Below are 18,492 nucleotides of genomic sequence, written 5' to 3'. Positions count from 1 at the left end.
AGTATGTGTATTGACCTGTTGTAGGCTTTTACAGGAGAAACTAAAATAATTTGAAAGCATTTATTGAAAAGTGTAAAAGCATCTGCACAATGAGGGGAGTATGTCTTATCCTTGCCAGGTCTTATTAATTACTTCTGTAGCATAACAGAAAGAAGAACATTAATGATAATGATAATATTTTTTCCTGAAAAATTTCTACCAGATAGTAACTGGACTAGTTGCTTAGCTTTTTTTCAGTTGGTATTTAACCCCCTTTGTTTTGAAAGTCTGAGAGATTGCAATCTCATTCTTATAAGAGTGATGGAGAGTTTTATCTATAGAGTTGGTTGCCAAAATTTTCCTTTTCTTATTTGAGGAATATAGAGGCAGGCCTTGTGTATATGGTTATATTAATATATAACAAAGTCAATATCATGTAATTTGCCAAGTAATATTTGCATAATTTCTAGAGAGGATAACAGTAGCTTCATATATTTTTCTTCGGTTCTCATTTTCTTTGGTGGTTGTACTTGAAACATATGTAAATTTTATTTCAGGATGAAACAGTGAAATTTTAGCAAAATTCACCTTTTTTCAGGTGAAGGAAGAATGTTCATGGCAGATGAACACATATCCCATGGGGAAGACAGGGTTTTCTAGGGGTCTCCTTGTTCAAACTGGCTTTTATTTAGCCTGCTTGGTATGTGGTTTTGCACCAGGAAGCAAGAACAAACCAATGATATTCTTAGCCCCTGCTGTCATGTGTTGAATTTGTAATTGGGTAGTTTAGAGAAAAGAAGTAGGGAAACTTTATAAGGAAACATGAAAATATACCAGTGAATCTACAGATCTAATAAATGGCAGAGTTGATATTCAGAGAAAAGCTTCAGAGTCAAAATATCGGTTACTGATAAAATGTTTTAAAACTTTTTAGTTTTAAATCACAACCGAACTGTCAGTAAGATAAAGGAATCAGTAGAAGGAGCAGATTTTGAGAAACTGTGACCCCAGAGATAGTGAGTTCTAGAGCCAGCTTTTGTCCTGACTGGTATCTGCTAATTCCTGAAGGTCTAAAGCTTGGGTTTTAACAAGAGAAAGGAGTAAAAGACTGTAACCCATTCATGATAGAAATATGGTTTGAAGAGCTTGTTTCATGAAATTCAAAGTTCTAAAAGGCAGCATTCTTAATTAATTGGAAAATATGCCACTGAGGATGCCACTAAGGATACTTGCCTGTCTTGGCCTTGATTCTGGGCAGAGAATGATGGGAGAGGGAAATCTTCCTTGAGAAAATTAAGCACAAGTTTACATCAATTTGAACTTAGGAACAGAATTTATACTATATCTGTAGTATATAAACAACCCCAAGTTTAGTTTAAGATGATCTTGCATTTAGTCTGCACAGATAATTGGAAGAGTCAACACAAATCCTTTTTAGAGGAGAGGCTTTAAACACAGGCCTCAACAGGATTGTATATGAGCTCACAATTAAAATCAACAATTAACAATTAAAACAAGAAGATACCATCTGCATCTGTTAGAAAGACTGAGTCAGAACAGCGACAACACTCTATGCTGAAAAGTATGTGGAAAAATCAATAACACGAGGTAATAAACCACCATTAGAGACTCCACACCATTGTATGCTCTCCAGATGTATGAAGTTTGCGCAAACTGTAATTATCAGTTATATGACTTGATGAGTGAGAGACAATATGAAAAGGGATAGTGCTGGGATCCTTTCAGAATTGATGAAAGACAACAACCCTCTGATTAAGGCGGCTCTACAATTCCCAAGTAGGAAATCTAAAAATTAATAGTCTTGATGCTTATATTTGACAGGAAGAGTAAAAAGTAATGAATTAAATATTTAACTTAGAATAATAGCATAACTTTAAAGTAGAGAGAGGGGAGGAAATAAATATTTATTTAAATAACAAAACAGTTGAGAGTTATAAGAAAGGATGAAATTCTTTGTTAAAAAGGTTAATAAAATTATCAAACTTTTACAAGGGGCAAAAAGGAAACATCAGTAATGAAAAGGGGGACACAACTAAAAATACATGTGTATGTTTTGAAAGATAATATTTTAAACTGTTTATTACATTTACAAAGAGAATATGAGGCCTGGTTAGGTTTACAAACAAGTTCTACCAGACATTTAAGGAAAATATTCCAATCTTACATTAATGCTGTATTTTCTTAATTCTAAAAACAACCCCCCCAACACATACACATTTTATCTTTTCTGAAGTTGAATTGGATCTTTGATGGAATTTATAATCTCTCTTGTTAATTGTTATATGTTTTCTGTAGTTTATGACTTCTCTATAATCAGGAATTTAGCCAGTTGGTGATGACATCTTAAAATTAATGAAATAGAAAAAGAAATGTTCCCTAAATGAAACTTGCTTGTGAAAAGTGGATAAGGGCATTGCAAGAGAGAAAAATTATGACATTTTTGGTCATGAACCTAGATGCAGAAAATCTAAACAAATTATTACCAAACCGAATCTGGCAAGATAAACATTATAACCCTGTTGGTGTTATTCTAGGAATGCAGGGTTGAGTTTGATATTAGATCTATGGTTTTCACTTAACACTTTAACAAATAAAAGAGAAGCTCACATCGTTATTCTACTAATGAAGAAGAAGTATTTGAAGATTTTCATATCCTTTCATGATAAAAACTCTTAGCAAACTAAAAATAGAAGGGAATTTTTTTAACTTTGTGATATTAGAATCATGAAAGAGAAAACGGAGTGTACTGTCTGTCTTTTCAACATTGTGCTTGAAATTTAACCAGTAAGAAAATAAAAGTGAAAGTAGGAATAAGTTTTTCTTTTTTTTTTTTTTTTTGTAGCCAGTATAATTGTGTATATAGATCCTCCCAATTGACAGTAAAGTTCTCAACATTATGAAGATGTTATTGTATATATGTTAAGTGCAGTTCTGTGTACCAATAACAGGTGGCTAGAAAATGAAATTCAAAAACTACTTAAAGTAATAGAAAATGAGGTACACAGCAATCAGTCTAACAAAAGATGTGAAATATGTTTATGTAGGGAAGTATAACACTAAGATTATATATTCTAAATAAAGAGGGAATCATTTTTACAGTAGGAAAATTTAATATTGGATGTCACTTCTCAAATTGATTTTATAGATTGGATGTATGAAGAAGTAGAACCAGGCAAGGATTGGGGTAAAGACTTTTATCAATTACTTGGTACTTACTTTACTACTCTAGTAAATAAGACAGCAAGCATTGGTAATGAAATAGACAAAGGAAGCACAGCAGAGACTTAGAAACAGATATAAGCATGCACACATGCAAATGGCAGCTTCAAAGCTACTTTTTCTTAAGTTGGTGGCAAGTATGTGTGTATTGTCCCTTAATAAAGGAGATTGTGAATTACAGATTTTTTTAAAATGTTGTGTTTTGTATCTGAACCACCTTCTATCCCAATAATTCTTAAATTTGGTCTTTTCATGATATCCCATAATTCTTGGAGGTTCTGTTCATAATTACAACCATAGAAACAAAATGATGTACCCCATTTGTGTACAATGAAACAAATGCAGTCTGTAAAAAATAAAAAAATAAATAATTAAAAGAAATGTTATGTTTTATCATACTGAAAACCCTGATAGCAGTGCCACAATTTTTAACTGATTGATCTAGGAACTACATGTTTATGTCATTTGCCACATGAAGGGATTGTGGGTATAGAGTCAAGATGAGAAAATTCTTGTACTTTGGGTGAAGTAATGATGTGGTTAGTTGGATATGTGGTTACAGCTGTGAAATTGTTAGACTCATCATTAGGAAATTTCTGGACTGTGGCAGCTGCTAATTTATGTCCTCCAAACACTAAAACTCCTAAGGTTGGATAGAGTCTCTGGTGGATAAGGAAAAAGAAAGAAAATGAAGAGATCAGTAGATACTTGAAATCCTAGTGTAAGCAAAATTGCTTATAGCTTTATTTCCATACTTAGAGAGAGAAGGACTGTAATTTTCTTTGGAGCATTTGAGTGGGTACCATGGAGAATGGGATTTTCTCTCTGTTCTGAGAACTTAGTAGGAGAGATAGTTCCTGGGAAAAATAGTAGGTTTTTTTTTTTTTTTTTTTTTTTTTTTTCTAATACAGTATTTGCACAGATCTCAAGTATTGCATCTTGAAACACAGATGTTTTTAAATTTTATGTTTGAGTTCCTTTTTTATAAACTACGCTTTGATCCAATTGAGTGGTTTAGGTTCTTCAGGCTCCCCTTCCTTCACTATCTTTGAGATGTTGCTCATTGTCTCCCTTCTTAGTATATATCCTATTGCTGCCTGGAATGATCTCTTTACTTTTTAATATTTTTTCAACTTTACAGGGATATAATTGACAAATAGGAATTATTTGTATATTGTTGTACAACTTGGTGTTTTGGTATACATCTCCAATTTTGAAGTTACCACTAAATCAAGCCAGTTAACATTCCTGTCACCTGAAAGTTACCATTAGGTTGTTTTGTTTGTTTGTTGTGTGTGGTCAGAACATATAAGATCTCCCCTCACAGAAAATTGCAAGTATACGATGCTGTGTTGTTAACTGCGGTTGCCATGCTCTACCGTCAGATCTCCAGAACCTATTCATTTTGCAAGACTTAAACTTTATACACTTTGATGAACGTTTCCCCAACTCATCAACCTATGGAAACCATTCTAACTCTGCGTTTCTATGAATTCAATTGTTTTAGATTCCACACATAATAAAGATTCGGCAGTATTTGTCTTTCTCTGTCAGGTTTATTTTGTTTAGCATGATGTCCTCCAGGTTCATCCATGCTGTTGGACATGGCAGGATTTCCTTTTCTTGTACTGAATAATAGTCTATTGTATGTATGCCACAGTTTCCTTATCCATTCTCTATCAGTGGACACTTTAGTTATTTCCGTGTCTTGGCTATTGTAAATAATGTCGCAATGAACATGGGAATTAAGATATCTGTTCAAACTATGGATTTCATTTCTTTTGGATATATACCCAGAAGTAAGATTCCTGGATCATATTGTAGTTCTATTTTTAATTTTTCAAGGAACTTCCATGTATTTCCCATGACGGCTGTAGTAATTTGCATTCCTATCAGCTGTGTGCAAGGTCCTCTAGTGTACACATTCTAGCCAAAAATTCTGTCTTAGATAATATATAAACTTGGATAAATAGCTTAGATATATAATAGCTATTCTAACAAGTGCTCTCTCTAACAAGTGGTGGTTTTGATTTGCATTCCCCTAATGATTAAGTGATGTTGAAAATTTTTTCGATGTACTTCTTAGCCATTTATATATCTCTTTTTTGAGAAATGCCTGTTTCAGTCCTTTGCCTATTTTTAGATCAGGTTATTTATTTAATTAATTTGCTATTGAGTTGAGTTTCTTATATATTTTGGGTATTAAACTTCTTTATCAACTACATAGTTAAAAATAAATATTTTCTTCCATTCTTTCAGTTGCCTTTATACTCTGTTGATTATTTCCTTTGCTGTGCAGAATCTTTTTAGTATGATATAGTCTTACCTCGTTTTGTTGACTGCTTTTGTTGTCATATCTGAAGTCTATGACCAATGTCAAGAGTTTTCCCCTGTCTTCTTGTAGTAATCTTACATTTAGGTTTTTAACTCTTACATTTAGGTCTTTATTTTGAGTTGTCTGAAGATGGTGTGAGGTAAGGGTACAGTTTTAATCTTCTGCATGTGGTTATCCATTTTCCAGCTACTATTTATTGATGAGAATATCCTCTTTATGTGTTATTGGCACCCTTATTGAAGATCAGTTAACCTTAAATGTGTGGATTTTTTCTGGGCTCTCTATCGTGTTCCATTGATCTAAATGTCTGTCTTTATGCCAATACCATATTGCTTTGGTTACTGTACTTTTTTTTTTTATTAGTTGGTGGTACTGGGAATTGAGCCCAGGTGCTCTCCATAATTAAGCTATAGCCCCAGCCCTTTTATTATTTTTTAATTTGAGACAATTTTGCTAAGTTTCCCAGGCTGGCCTGGAACTTGGGATTCTTGTGCCTGAGCCTCTTGAGTCTTTGGGATACAGGTGTGAGCCACTATATCCAGCTGATTACTGTACCCTTTTAATATATTTTGAAATAAGGAAGTATGATACCTCCAGCTTTGCTCTTTGTTTTTCTTGCTCATAATTACTGTGACTGTTCTGACTCTTTGTGATTTCATATGAATTTTATGATTTTTTAAAATTTCTTTAAAGAATATCTTTGGGATTTAAATAGAGATTACATTGAATATGTAGATTTCTTTGGGTAGTGTTCATGTTCTAACAATATTCTTTTCAGTCCATGAAGATTGAATGTTTTTACATTTTCAGATGTCTTTTTTATTTTCTTCATCAATACAATTTTCAGCATATCAAATTTTACCTCTTTAAGTTTGTTCTTAAATATTTTGTTCTTTTTATTGCTGTTGTAAGTGGAGTGGTTTTTCTGATTTCTTTTTGTATAGCTCATTGTTTATGTAGAGAAATACCACTGATTTTTGTATCCTGCAACTTTACTGAATTTTTAGTTCTAACAGAGTTTTTTTTTTTGTTTTTTTGTTTTTTTTTTTTTTTTTTTGGTGGTGGTGGTTATTGAGTCCTTTGTCTTTTCTACATATATGATCTTGTCGTCTGCAGACAGACAGTTGTATTTCTTTCTTCATAGTTTGGATGCCTTTTATTTCTTTTTCTTGTCCAGTTGTTTCTGGTAGCACTTCTGGTACTATGTTGAATTGGAATGGTGAGAATGGGTATTGTTACCTTGTACTGAACTTTAGAGAAAATGTTTTCAGTTTTTCTTCATCATTTATGATATTACCAGTGGAAATTTTATGTTTGTCTTTGTTGAGGTAAGTTCCTCCTGCACCTATTTTGTTGAGTGTTTATCATGAATGAATGTTGTATTTTGTCAAATGCTTCTTCTGCACATACTGGGATGATCATGTGGTTTTTATATTTAATATTATTAATGTGGTATCACATCAACTGATTAGTATATAATGAGCCATCCTTGCATTTCAGGGATAAATCCACTTGGTTGTGTTGTATGATTCTTTTAATATGCTGTTGAATTCACCTTGTAAGTATTGAGAATTTTTGCATCTCAGTATGAATGTTGGCCTGCAGTATGTGTGGAATCTTTGTCTGACTTTGGTATTAGGGTGATGCTAATCTCATAACAAGTGTTAGGAACTATTCCTTCTCCTAATTTTTGGAAGAATTTAATAAAGATTGATAATTTTCTTGAACTGTCTGGTGGAATTCATCTGGGAAGCCATCTGTTCCTGTTCCCCTTTCTTCTGGGGAGGCATTTTATTACTGATTCAGTCTCCTTATGTGTTTGATCTGTTTAGACTTTGAATTTCTTCTTGACTCAGTTTGGTAGGTTGTATATTTCTAAGAATTTATCCATTTCTTCTAAAATTTTCAATTTTTGGTGTATAATTGTTCATAATGGTCCCTTATACCTTTTATTTCTGATGCATCAGAAATAACATCTCATTTCTGAATTTGAGTCCTTTTTCACTAAACTGAGATTTTATTAAATTTTACTTTTAAATAATCTGAACTCATGGTTTTGATTTTTTTTTCTGTTCTCTACTTATTTGTGCTTTAATCTTTATTATTTCCCTGCTTTTTGCTAATTTTGGGCTTTGTTCTTTTCCTAGTTTCCTGAGGTATAAAGATGGCTCATTTGTCTAGATTTTTTAAATGTGGGTATTTATCATTATTACTAACTTCTCTCTTACTGTTGCTTTTACTACATCCCACAAGTTTTGGTAGGTAGTGTTTTTGTTTTTCTTAAATCCCCCTTTAAGTTCCTTTTTGACCAGTGGTTCAGGAGTATACTATTTAGTTTATAGGATTTTCTTAGGATTTTCCTGTTATCTTGTCATACTGATTTCTACTTTTATTCCTTTGAGGTCACAAAACATTCTTGATATGATTTTGATCTTTACTTTTTTAGGACTTTTTTTGTTACCTAATATGTGATCCAGTCTGAAGAATGTTCTGTGTGCATTTGGAAAGAATGCATATTTTTTCCACTATTGGGTAGAAGATTCTGTAATGTTGGTTAGGTCTATTAGGTCTATAATGTTGTTTAATTTTGCTGTTTTCTTTTGATGCTCTGTCTAGATGACCTGTCCACTACAGATGGTGACAAATTGAAGTTTCCTAATATTGTACTGCCTGTTCTCTCTTCTGATTTGTCTTTCTTCACTTTCTATATTTATGTGCTTTGATGTAGGGTACATAGATATGTATAATTTTTCTCTTTTCCTTTTGAATTGACCATTTTATCATATAATGACATTCTTTGACTCTTATAACTGGTTTGGACTTAACGTTCATTTTGTCTGCCGTTAAGTATACTCACTGCTGTTCTCTTTTGGTTACTATTTGCATGGACCATCTTTCTCCACCCCTTTACTTTGAGCCTTTGCATGTTCTTAAGTTTAAAGTGAGTTTCTGGTAGGCAACATATAGTTGGATCTTGTTTTTAAACCATTTAGCCGTTTCTTTTGATTAGGGAGTTTGGTCCACTTGCCTTTAAAATAATTATTGATGGGTAAGGACTTAGTCTATTTATTCTTGCCCTTTTGTTGATTGATTTCTATGTGTTTTGTAGTTCTTTTGTTCCTCTCATCTTTTTTAAAAATTCTTTTTAGTTGTAGATGGACACAATACCTTTATTTTATTTTATTCATTTTATGTGGTACTGAGGATAGAACCCAGTGCCTCACACATGGGAGGCAAGTGCTCTACCACTGAGCCACGATCCTAGCCCCCTTTTTTTTTTTTTTTTTCTTTGTGGTTTGATGATTTTTTTAAGGTGATATGGTTCTTTTATCTTTAAAAATTTTTAAATTTTATTTATTTTAAAAATGTTTTTATTAGTGCATTATAGTTATGCATAATAGTGGGTTTATTTTGACATAATCATGTGTGCATTGAATATAATCTGCTCCATTTCAATCTATGGTTATTTCCTCTTTCTCTTTCCTCCACTCTCCCCCTATTAGCCTTCCTCTACTCTACTGATCTTCTATTTATTCATAGTTTTTTTTTTCCATTGACGCTTTGTAGGTATACATAAAGGTGGAATTCACTGTAGTATATTTATTTATATATGCACATAACATAATTTGGTCACTTTCATTCTGCACTTCCTCCCTTTTCCCATCCATCTTCTCTCCCCTCTATTCCCTTCCTCTACTCCACTGATCTCCCTTCTACTTTCTTGGGAACCACTCCCACCCCAAACTTTTTTTTTCCTCCTAATTTTGCTCTAGCTTTGGCATATGAAAGAAGACATTTGACCCTTGACTTGAGTTTGGCTTATTTTACTTAGCATGTTCTCCAATTCTATGCATTTAGCAGCAAATGCCATAATTTCATAATTCTTTTATCTTTTGTATATGTATTGAACATTAGTTTGTGAGTACTGTTGAGTTCACATCAAACATAACAGTCTGTATTAAAGCTGATAATAACTTTATTTCAGTTGGTTTCAGGTACTCTACACTTTATTCTCCACCATACTTTATGTAATTGATGTCAGATATTCTTTTGGTATTTTTTATTAACAAATGTATATGATTATACTTATTTGAATTCTCTGTGTTCTCATACTAGTTTTAAAAGTGATTTATATGCTATCATTATAGTATTAACGTATTACAGTATTCTGTGTTTTAATGTTTGCTTTTAACATTCAGATTGATATTTCCATATGCTTTCATGCTATTGTTGGGTGTATTTTCATTTTAGCCTGAAGAACTCCTTTTAACTCCTTTTGTCTTATAAGGCAGGTCTAATGATGTTGAACTCCCATTTTTGTTTTTCAATGAAAGTATTTATATTTTCTTCATTCTTAAAGCACAGTTTTTCTGTGTAAAATATTCTTGGTTGGCAGATTTTCCATCAGTATTTTGTACATAGCATTGTACTTTCTACTGGTCTGCAAATTTCTGTTGAAAAATCTGCTTATAGTCTTATAGAGGACCCATTGTGTATGATAAGTTGCTTTCTCTTACTGGTTTCAAAATTCTCTTCTAATAACCTAATCATAATGTGTCTCAGTGAAGCTTTCTTTATATTTTGTGTACTTAGGGTTCTTTGAATTATGGATCTCCATTCTTCCAAATGGAAAGTTTTCTTTTTACAAAGCCTTTTTGCTTGTTTCTTTTTCAGTGTACTTTTTGAACCTCTCATAATGTGTATATTGATTTGCCTGATGATTTCCCAGAAGTCCTCTATGCTTTTTTCACTCTTTTTCATTATTTTATTCTTGTCTCTGGCTAATTTCAGATAATCTGTTCATAAGTTCATTGTATTATTGAATCCGTTGTTGAGACTCTCTCCGATTTTTCATTTCAGGATTGTATTCTTTAGCTCTAGAATTTGAGTCTTTTTAATGTTTTGTCTTTTAAAAAATTATCTTTTCATGTATTTTTCAGATTTTGTTAGGTTTTCTGTATTTTCATATAGTTCATTGAGTTTAGGAAAATCATTATGAGTTTCTTGCCAGGCAGTTCATGTGTATCACTTCTTCAGGATCAGTTCCTGTAGCTTTGTTTGTTTCCTTTATGGTGTCATGTTTCTCTGACTCTTTGTGACCCATATAGCTTCACCTTAGTGTCTCCATTTGAAGGAGCAAATTCCTCTTGCAGTGTTTACAGGCTGAATTTGCCAGGTGAAGACTTTGTCCTGCCATTTTCCTGGACCTGTGGGACTATCCCTGACATTGTGATCAAACAAGATTGGAGCTAAGTCATGTAGTTTCTGCTGGATCCACAGTTAGGTCTGCATTTGGCAGGCCTGTTGCCTGGGACACAGGTGGGCATGATTCCTCCCCATTTTGTGGTAGACAAGACTGCCAGTGGAACTGTGATTGAGCCAGACTGGAGGCATGTCACAGGGCTGCTTCCAGGGTTTCAGTTGGTTCTACAGATGGTTGATCTTTTACCAGGGGGAAGATGGGTTTAGCTCCCTCTGGATTTCCAGGTGAGTCACTAGTCAGTCTGACTGTGGTAGAGAGGGACTGGAGCTTTGTCACAGGACCATTTCAGGATCTGTAGTTGGGCCTAAGATCAGTGGTCCTCTTACCAAGAGTGCCAGTGGGGTTAGGTTCTTCCAGGTGCATCCTTGGAAGGACAGGAATGCCTATAGAGGCTAGAACTAGGTCACAAGCGGTTCTTTCCAGGTGCATCCCTGGGAAGACAGGACTGCCTAGTGAGGCCTGAATCAAGTCATAAGCAGGTATTCCCCCCCCCTTTTTTTTAATCCTTTATCTTTTAGTGTCACCTTACCAAACAAAATGCTTGATGTTAGCATCTATGTTGGCTGGTTTAGGAATGTAAATATTATTTCTGTGGCTGGAGTTTTGCTCTTGACTCTTGCTTATTTACTGTATGATCTTGAACATGTGTCTGTCAGTCTGATTACCCAGAATACTACTACTTTTGTATATCACATTGTTGTTTGAATCTATTGAGAGCTTGTATGAAATTACTTATGAAAAGATATTAATTACTGTATAATTGTGAGATAGTATTTTGATAGTCACATTTATAGGCACTATTTGTTTAGCACATTTTCAGTTAAGTAGATTTTTTTTGAACAGTTTTAAAAACCCTAAGCACCTCGTTTAATGTTTACTTTGTGGGAATATAATCTCTTAAGTTTCATTCAACTTTTAATGAACATGTACTCATGAGTTTATAGGGGATATAACATATCTAAACTGTAACATGAGTTAAACAATTGTGACCATCAATTTTCCAGTCTTCACTATTACTCCCAATAAGAAAATATATTTTATATCACTAACACATCCATGATTATATTCAAAAACCTAAAACAAAAGTTCCATGAAACAACTTGCCCTTTAATATTTGAGTGTGATACACTCTGATATTTTGTATCTAGATCTGTTCTATTATATTTTAAAAATGCAATATTTATGACCTATCAAATTGATTTTTCAATTTACCAGTGGAATGACTTACATTTTGAAAAACACTTTTAAACAAGTATGTTTATTTACAGATCAAAATCTGTTTCTAACATAAGCACATCACATAATTTTGATGATGATCTTACACCATTTCTTTTGTAACTTATTTTGTTTCACATAGGTAATATACTGTGAAATTTGAGAAATATTACATTTAAATATTAAACAATATGTTTTAAGAGTGTTCAGCTTTGTTATAAATTTTACAGTGGTTGAATCTAGCCAGCATAACTTAGCCAAATATGATTATACTGTAGCTTTCCAAAAGAGATGAATCGGGCTTTGAGCATAGTTTGGTCCTTAGCCTAACCTTAAAATTAATATAAAATCTATAGGGATTATAAGTAATTCTAAAGTTAATTTGAAATCACAAGATAAATAAAATGTTTGAAAGTACATCATTGGTTCTTGAATAATAAATTTAGATTTTGTTTTTGAATTAATAGTACCTTTAAAATAAATTTATTTAAGAACAGTAGTGTTTTTTCATGTTGAAGAAAATAGTATTGTATCTCCCTTGTGAAATTAATGTCCAACAATTACATAACTGTCTTGTGATTGTCATGGGAAAAGAGATGTCTCTGGAGAAGGGTCGGAGGAGTTCCCAGAAGAGGAGGGGAACTCAACTTAGGACCAGAGGAGTTCTTGGCATCCATGAAGGAAAAGAGTTACAGCAGAAGCCAGACAAAGGTTCATTTAGGAAGGTAGATGCACATTCAAGGGAGAATGAGGGCTGTCTTGAGAGTGAGAAGCAGCCCTGACTCGGACTTGGGGTCCAATATTTATAGGAGGACTGTGTCAGGGACCAGACTGGAGGTGGACCTAGGGTGGAGCTGCACAATTTGACCCCAGTTTTCCCTGTGCTTTTGTATTTTACTGGTTCTACAGGGGCATGGGCCGAGGGCATGTTGCTCAAGATTTGCAATTAGCTTTCTACATCTCAGTGGCCTGTGAGTGTTTCCTTTAAGATTCAGTATTTCTCTCTCTTTATGCTAAATCTTTAGCACATGATCACTGTAATATGATTTCTTTGAATTAAATCATCTCAAAATTTAACTTACTACTTTATTGCTATTTTACATTTTTATAACATTTTATATTGATCAAAACAATATATACATTGAAGTATATATACATAAACAGGTTTTTTTTGGTGTATGTGTGTGTGTATATATATATCTATATATTTATATATATATTTATAATTTTAACCTGATAATTACATGGCATATAGGCAGGACAAATAGTAGATAATAATTGAAAAAGAGCTAGGACCCAGAACTATTCTAACTTATGTTATTTTTCACTGGTTATATATAGAAATGATGCTTTTTGAGTTTACCAAGTAGTTTCACCAAGTATTTTGAGTTTATCAAATATATTTAAGTCTTTTACTAAAGAATATATGAAAATTTTGTGAACATTTTATAAATATGGATACCTCTGACTTAAATCACATTTATTTAACTGTCATTTAGATGAAGTAGGAAAGACAGAGTTCTTTGAATTTTCAGATGACTGAGAGCCAGTAATCACATCTTAGAGAAGAACACAGATAACTGGTTTGAGTTAGGTTTACTTGAGGAATGGAGGAAAAGATAAAGTAGAAACAGCTAATGGGGATGGAAAAATAAATTCTGCTTATTATGTCATATTATTTAGTAATATTTTGTTTTTCTTGCCTGCTTTTCTTCTTTGAACTATTGAATTAAGAACCTAGACATAGTAATATCATATGTACGATGAGTATTTTCTATGCATCAGGCAACTATTTAACAATTTTGTTGTAAAAAAGAAAAATTTACATCTGTATGTACTGTGAAGTGAAATGTTGTTTACATATTGAAGAGTGCATAAAATACATTTGCAGTATATAAAATAATAAAACCAATACTCATATACTTCAGGTCCCCCCGAGGTTAGGAAGAGATCATTGCTAGTCCTCATCTGTATCTCCTGTTCCCTGTCATGTTATGCCAGTGCAGCTACAGTTCTCACTTTTGTGTGAATTTTCTTCCTTTTTTTCCCCTAATAATGTTATTGTGTATGCATGTTTAAACTCTTTGTATTTATTTTGAAAAACCGACTAGTGTTCAAAGAAAAACTTAAGCAAATTTAACAGCTTATTTGAACAAGAATAATTCATGTATTGAGAAGCACTCAGAACCAGAAGGAGATTCAGAGATCTGTGCTCTGTAATAGGGCAGTGAATGTTCAAAGAACAACTTGAAAGTAAAGTACAAAATAGCTTCATTGGTTACAGCTAGGGCTTTTGCCTTATTTGGCCATAGTCTAATCAAGTTCACTACTCGTGATGGATGAAAGCTTAGCTGCTTGTATCATCTTGGCTGAGATCTGGCCATTAGAAAAATTATCCTCCTGGTTAGGTTTCCACTCATTTACAAACTAAGTTAGGTTGTAATTCATTATGTAGGAATTCAAAGTACAGAGAAAAGCTGAAGTCAATGACCTTCTGCTTATTTAACTTAACTGTACAAGCACAAACCTAGTTGGGTGAGGAAAATACTGTAAGCTGAATGTAGTTTCTGGGTTTTAGTGTGACTTTCAAGTTTAAGAAATCATTTGTGGAAATGAGCAAGATCTTTACTAATGAGTCCTGGGAAACACAGGATTTATCATTAGTTGTGGTGTAGGTACTGGACAATGGCAAGAATATGCTTAGAAGAGGTATTTTCTGCTTTTCAGTTCACAATATCTTATCAGGAATATGTGAAAAGTAGGACACTTCATTATATTGGAAGTATTCTCAGCTGATCCAAACATGAGGACATGGGGAAAGAGAAGAACCTTCAGCATACAGTCAGACAAGCCAAGGTCAGAGAAGAATTTGGGCAAAGCTGACAAGCAGTTTGTGTGAAAAAGATTGTGCAGTAGCAGGAAGTTTTTGGTGATAGCAGATTTTTTAATATTGGGTGTCCTATTGCTATATCCCATGCATTCTTGGTTTACTGTCACTTTTTGATAGAGTATATATTCTAGTACAGCCTATCTAATCTGGAGTCCTGTGACAGAAGTAAGCCCCATAGGACATTATTTAAGTGAATATTTTTGAGTTTCTTCCAATAAGATGGAATATGGTTGAAGACATCATAGATATATGGGAGATAGCTAATTCATCTTGAAAATGGATGTTTTAGTGCATTAGGCTTAATCCTATTTTAGAATCCCAGATGAGAAAGAAGGGTGCTCTAGTAAATTCTTTTAAAATATACATGGAAAGTAAAATTTTATTATTTGAGGTATCTAAAAATATCTTTATTTTATCCTAATAATGTAATTGATGACTTGATTGGTTAGAAATTCTAAGAAGTATTTTCCTTCAGATTTTGAAGGCATTGCTTATGTTTTTGTACTTGTCCAGTATTATTGTTGATATCAATAGTCTGACTTAAGATCCAGAGGAATTCGATGCTATGAATTGTGTGCATAACAGTTATTTAGGATTGGTTCTCAATTTTTGTTACCACTTATTTGTAATTTGGTACTCTGGGAACCACAAGACCATGACTACTTGTTTATCAGGTCCTTTAGTGTCAAATTTGTGTTATTGGCGTATCTTCTTCTGGGTAAATACTTCTGTGTTATATACCCATACTTGTTTATATTCTTTAAAAATATATTCCTTTCCTGTGGTGTTAACATGAGGTTTTAGGAGAGAACACATTAGTGGAATATCTTCATTTTGCCATTTTCACATGGAATTTTTTTGAACTTTGTGTATTATTTGACTTAATCATCATAATAATCCTATACCATGGGTAATGTTGTTAGTATTTGAAATGAGGAAACAGACTGAGAGAAATTAAGTAAATTGTTATAGTGCATCTGGCTAGAATGGAACTGAGAATTGAATGCTGACAATTTAATTTCAAAACCTACTCAGCCATTATTCAATAATGCCTTTTATGTTGTTATGCATTTTATTCCTTGAAAGGTAAGCACCACTGTGTGGATTAATTATAATTATTTCTATAATGTAATTTATATTTTTGACATTAAAAAAAAAAAAAAAACCCGAAACCCAAACCTGTCTCAGTTATGGGTATTAACCAACTCATTTTTCACTTTGTTTTTGAAATGCCTTGGTCAAGAAAAAATGTCATTGCACAAGAAATTGAGTAGTTGTTCTTTATTTATGTTAGTCACTTTTAGTAAACAGAAATAGTCTTAGGTTATATGAGTTCATTTTAGATGGAGTATGAATAGAAAACCACTCATACTTGAAATATGTGCACACTGAATAAGTTTTAACTGAATTCATTGTTATCCAGCTGAGTGGATGAATTTCCAGGTTGAAAGTAAGAATTAGATCTGAAAAACAAATTTAGTACATATAAAGAGAACAATTGTCTAAAGCTTTTAAAATTAGCAGTAAGGTATGATAAGGTAAATGGATTTCAATAAAAAAAGATTTCAGTAGAAGAGTTCCTTGGAATTTTAAAGATCAGGTATAAAGAGAGAGTATGGGGTATTGTGGAAAAAGGAAAGTGTTAGATTTATTGACTGTGGGGAGGAGGTGTCATACTAGTCAGTTTTAACTGTTAAAGGTGTTTCCATTTTTACTGTGATGATAAGTTTGCTCCTCTTATAACTGAGAATTTTAAATAGAAAAAGAAAACCTCTTTGGTAAACCATATATTCTGAAAAGTTTAAATATAATAAAGAGGAACTATGGCAGCCCCGGTCTGTTTCAAGGGCGCACATATTGGAGCATACAGCATTATTATGGTGTCATTTTAATCTTCTGTGTTGATTGGCTTGCATTAACACTGTCTTAATGATTCAAATATCCGTGCCAGAGGTAAAACTTACATGTTTATTCTCTGCTTTAAGCTGTTGGAATTCATCAAAATTGTACTTGAAAGAATATCTTTCCTTATGAATTCTTAATCATGGCTGAGGCAAACAACAGATTAGATATAAATCTAGAGGCTTTGGGAAAAATAAACAGTGTTATGTTGAGATATATTTTTGAAGTAAGCAAAAGCTGGAAAGAAAAGAGTCCGAAGAGGAGGGAAGTGTGGCTGGATACTAGAGAAACATAATAGATGTGATAAAAGACTGCCTTTTTGGGAAAAGAAGAGAAACTGTCCTTATTACTTCATCCTGAATTGCTGAGTATTGATCCTGCTTTGTTTTTCTAAAGCAGCAGTTCAGTGCAGTGCATTACTCTTTTAACTAAAAGGTAAAGCAGTGGAATAGCCTTTTAAAAAATCAGTTTATTTAAAAAAAATCAGCATGGCTTAATGCCTTTCCTGTCGGTCTCTTTTGCTGTTTATTGCTGATTTGACAGTCTCTAGTCCTCCTTTGCTGTTAAATGTGTGTGTCCTTTGTTTGTGCTGGTGGGTTTTGCTACATTTGAATGTGAGAGAAAAGCCTGTCTTTGCCATATTGATCTAATTAGCCTTCTGGATGAGCATATATATTAAATAGACCTTCAAAATCATGAAAGAAGAGAACTCACAACAACGTAGATTTTCTTCATGTACTGGGGTTTCGCCCGTTTTATTTCCTCCACGAATTGATGGCCGAAAGCTTGTCCGGAATGCTTCATTTGGAGGATACAATGAACTTTCTCCTTCGTTGCCAGGTTTGTTTGTTTAATCTTGCATTCTTGTCTTAATTTCTTGCAGACTTTTCATTGAAACGAACCAGGCATTTTAACATCTTAAAGCTGTTTCATTTAAACAAAACAATTCTATAGTATAAGATCAGGTTTCAGTAATTACTTCTTTATGGCTTTGCTTTTCCACATTTTCTTATATAGTCTCTTCAGCTAAAACTTGAACTAATGATTCAGTAAAGTAGGCATCTTGAGTATTGACAGTATAAATTTTTTTTGCTTTAATTACAGAAGCAAATATTATGATCCTCTGATAAAATAAAACCCTTTCTGAATTTGAGATAAATGTATAATTCTATAAATAAACAAATTGCACTGAGGTTTTAAAAAATGAAATCCAGATATTTAACACTGATGTTTGGCCTTTTTTTTTTTTTTTTTTTGCAGAATAGTAACTATAATTGATGTTTAGGATAAACTTTAATCTTACTCCTTTATTACTTTAATCTTATATTTCAAGTCCTGAATAAAGAGCAATTTTACCCAAGTACACTTTTCAAAATACCTTATTTTTTCTTCTTGTTAGATATATATTTGTGTCTTACTAGTTTTTACTAAGAAGACATTGTTATTTTTAGGGTAATATTAAGTAAAATGACAGCTCTGATTTAGACATTAAATAATTGATCAGTGAGATGTAGACATAATTTGATCTTTTATTTGAAAAAGATTTATTGTAAATAATATTTGGATTATATTTTAAATGTAAAAAACTTGTGTTTTCCTTTCAGATTTTTAAACTGCTACATAACTATTTACTCTTTAAAGATTATATTTCTTTTAAAATGAAAATAC

General features: G+C 32.7%; 1 protein-coding gene across 13 annotated transcripts in view; it reads left to right on the top strand.

Moving 5' to 3' along the window:
• OSBPL8 (oxysterol binding protein like 8) overlaps window positions 1-18,492 on the top strand; it is a 182,245-nt gene that overhangs the window by 92,196 nt on the left and 71,557 nt on the right. The window contains exon 1 of one of the 13 annotated variants that reach the window (XM_079142527.1): window positions 16,326-17,664. The exons of the other annotated variants lie outside the window; for them this stretch is intronic. Within the exon in view, the coding sequence (XP_078998653.1) occupies window positions 17,520-17,664 (145 nt within the window). The 5' untranslated portion in view covers window positions 16,326-17,519. Of the gene's footprint in view, window positions 1-16,325; window positions 17,665-18,492 lie in introns of those variants that run through there. 13 annotated transcript variants of the gene reach the window in all.

This window comes from Sciurus vulgaris, assembly GCF_902686455.1.
Source record: "Sciurus vulgaris genome assembly, chromosome: 5".
NCBI lineage: Eukaryota > Metazoa > Chordata > Mammalia > Rodentia > Sciuridae > Sciurus > Sciurus vulgaris.
This window is presented reverse-complemented; position numbering and strand designations above follow the sequence as displayed.